We start from the raw sequence: 3228 nt of genomic DNA, 5'->3' as shown, positions 1-3228 counted from the left end.
AGTGTCACAACTGTCCATTATGCTCAGTCAAGCAAGCGCTGTTTTTTTTTTGTTTTGTTTTTTTTTCTTCATTCATCCATACCGCCTCCCGCGCCCCCCCTGCAATGGCATTGCGCCCCCCATAGGGGGCGCGCCCCACACTTTGGGAACCACTGGGTTAAAGACTTGCACTATTACTACTCACCAATTTAACATGTTTAGCTCTATAACATTTAAATGCACCACTTCAATGTCTAAGAGAATTTTTTTTTATGTAAGACCACTGTACAGAAGACTGCCATATGATAGAAATATTTACACTGCGCAAATACAATTATTTTCCTGATCCCTGACTAATCATTTTTAGTCTAGCGTGTATTATAGTATAGATTAAATTCATCATCCAGCTGCTGCTCTGCAGAATTCTCTCCTCAAGAGCTGAATCACACCATCTAGCGGAAAATCAAGCGGCTTTTTCAAATCACGCGAGAACGTGTACAAAACAACAAAGATGGTGCTGGCAACACTTGTGGGTCGTTTTCAGCGAATGTCTGTAATTTTAAAGTAATTTTGAGTGATAAATAATTTTTTTTTTGCGATCATTGCACTTGCCCGGCAGGCAAATGCAATGAAATTTGTAGTCTCCCGACAATAAAAACTACTTGCCCCGGGTGATTGGGCGATGGTTCACATCGAGCCGTGGTTCAGACAGATGATCACTGCTTTTTGCTCCGTTGGTCATGTAACTCCTCCTACACTGCGCGGTGCCTGCGCCATCTTTGCTATTAGTCGCCGCTGTTGGGTAGCGACAGCGGACAGCTGTGACAGCAAATCCCATAATGCTTAGCGAGGAGAACTCTGTACAAAGCATTCTGGGATATATCTGCCTCTTCTGAGGCCTTTATTTTCTTCTCATCCACTTCGTAGACACTTTTTCTCTTCCGACCCTCGGCCATTTTCAAAGAACCGCGGTGAGAAAGGTGAGCTTCAATGACTGAAACCGTAGCTCACCACAGATATATGCCTGAAAGAAAAAGATCGCTAACAGGGCGAGAACGTAGGACGGCCTTACGTAAACACATCACCAGAATGATTGACAGTTAGGAGGACCACTGATTGAGATGATCCACCCAGAAATAGAACATCCACCTCTATACCTTTAAATACTAAGTTGCTGTTTGAATGTGCAGTTCTTTCTACAGTGCTGTTATCACACATCAATGTTCTTTCACTGGTATGCAGTTCTGTTAAATCCCTGCGTGATGCTGCTCATGTGAGGATGGATGAGGTCTGTGATGGCTGTGGCGTACATAAAGATAGATTTTTGAATAAACGGACATCTATAGGTGTTCTCAGAATCCTCTCCCTATAAATATTTAATTCTTTGCAAATTAATGGCAGTCATTCTTTAATTGGACATGCTATGATTGTGTCTCTAGGGAATTATTTTCTCTTTATTGTTACCGCAAAACTACAACAGAAATATCCTGAAATTCATCAACAATGTCGATATTCTGCTAAATTTGAAGATGCAGTTTTACAATCAAAATTGCATTAGAATAAGTTATCTCACATAATAATTCAGAAAACAACACGGCAGCTGTGATGTTAACACAGTAGATAGATCCATAGTTCAGACACGGCTCCAGTGGGCACCATCGTCCACCAACCCTTTCAGGCTCTTCTTCATTTTTTTTTTACAAATTAGTAATGCCTAACTGTTGATCACCTGACGCATGTGATGCAAAAAAACATTTCCACTGCAGTTTAGAAAAAATCGACACCTCCGGTGTTTCAGCTTTCAGCGGCTGTGGGAACGATTGTCCAAATGACTGGGCAAGCCCTAGGCTCCTCCTGTGTAGGTACTAGGGTTGTCACGATTAGGGTTGTCAAAAGTATCGAAACTCAAAAAAGTATCGATACTGAAATGTTGTATCCGGATACAACATTTCAGTATCGATACTTTTTTGAGTATCGATACTTTTGACAACCCTAGTAGGTACCAGATCTGCTCGAGGTCCTGCCCCCTGCTGATGATGTCACAATATCACCTCTCCAAACTGTATATCATCCATTTCTTAAGAATCAGATCACTTCTGGAGCTTCAACTTTTTATTACCTATTTTTGGTATAATTTAAAGTTTCTTTGGCGACCTGAGGTAGCCGAAAGCAGAAAGCAAAAATTCTCGGTCTAGAAGGCAAGCACTGCGTTCTAAGCCTGAGCTTTGACATTTAACAAGGTGACACAAAAAGTCTCAATAGTTTTTTCAATTTATTCACATCTGAGAGAAGACAGAGACAGGTTTCAGGTATTACAGGAGACAATCCCCCCCTTTAACGACGACCTTCAGAATCATAGACAGGTTTCAGATATTACAGGCTAACAATGGAACCAAATGACCCACTCATCGATTCCAATTTGTTCCAATATTAGAAACTGAAAGATCGATATTGTTTTGGGCACCAGAATATCACGATTTATCGCAAAATCTATTTTTTTCCACACCCCTATTGTCTGGATAACCAGAATGTTTTACATAATCGTGGAAATGTTCAGCCAATCATGTAGCGTAACGTGGCATGAGGCAGGACCAAGCAGATCTGGTAGCTACAGCAGCAAACCCCACTCTGCGCCCCTGCTGACCGTTCATGCTCTCCATGATCTTTTAGTCATCATCAGCAGTTGTATCAGATGTGTTTTGTGTAGAATCATTCTCTGCTGATCACTGTTTTTTTTTTTTTTGTCTCTTGACAAGTATGAGGGTAGCATCAGAGAAGTTCCTCAAGCTTCCTTTCTGGGTAAGGAAGTTCCATCTGTCCAGAGTTCAACCAACAACCCTGCGGGTGTCTTTCTTTGCAGAAAAATCCGAACTCAAGTGAGGCAATTTAATTGTTGTTTAACCCCCAGATTCCACATCCTCCATCAGCTCTCCGCTCCGCCCACGCTCACGTACGTCGTGCGGAGTGCTTGTCTTGCCTGTTAATCTTTAAGAACTGTTCAGCATCAGAGCGGGGCGAAGCAGAGCGGGGCGAAGCAGAGCGGGGCGAAGCAGAGCGGGGCGGAGCAGAGCGGGGCAGAAGAGAGTGGGGCGGATCAGAGCGGGGCAGTGACTAAGCGGGACGCAGCAGACGTGGGCGGTGATGGAGCGTGGCGGAGCTGAGCTGAGCGGTGACGAACGGGGCGGGGTAAAGCGGAGCAGTGATGCGGGGGGGGGGGGGCAGTGACCAGGCAGAGCGGAGGATGTGGGA

The 3228-nt window shown here is 44.0% G+C and overlaps 1 protein-coding gene across 1 annotated transcript in view; it reads left to right on the top strand.

The window, feature by feature from the left end:
- The window catches only part of tdrd12 (tudor domain containing 12), a 66395-nt gene that overhangs the window by 16286 nt on the left and 46881 nt on the right, over positions 1-3228 (top strand). Inside the window, exon 5 of the mRNA XM_015397959.1 lies at positions 2736-2855. Coding sequence (XP_015253445.1) covers positions 2736-2855 — 120 coding nt within the window. The remainder of the gene's footprint in view (positions 1-2735; positions 2856-3228) is intronic.

This window comes from Cyprinodon variegatus, unplaced genomic scaffold, assembly GCF_000732505.1.
Source record: "Cyprinodon variegatus isolate N-32 unplaced genomic scaffold, C_variegatus-1.0 Scaffold899, whole genome shotgun sequence".
NCBI classification, from domain to species: domain Eukaryota; kingdom Metazoa; phylum Chordata; class Actinopteri; order Cyprinodontiformes; family Cyprinodontidae; genus Cyprinodon; species Cyprinodon variegatus.
The sequence above is the reverse complement of the archived record's forward strand: the minus strand, read 5'-3'. Positions and strand labels throughout refer to the sequence as shown.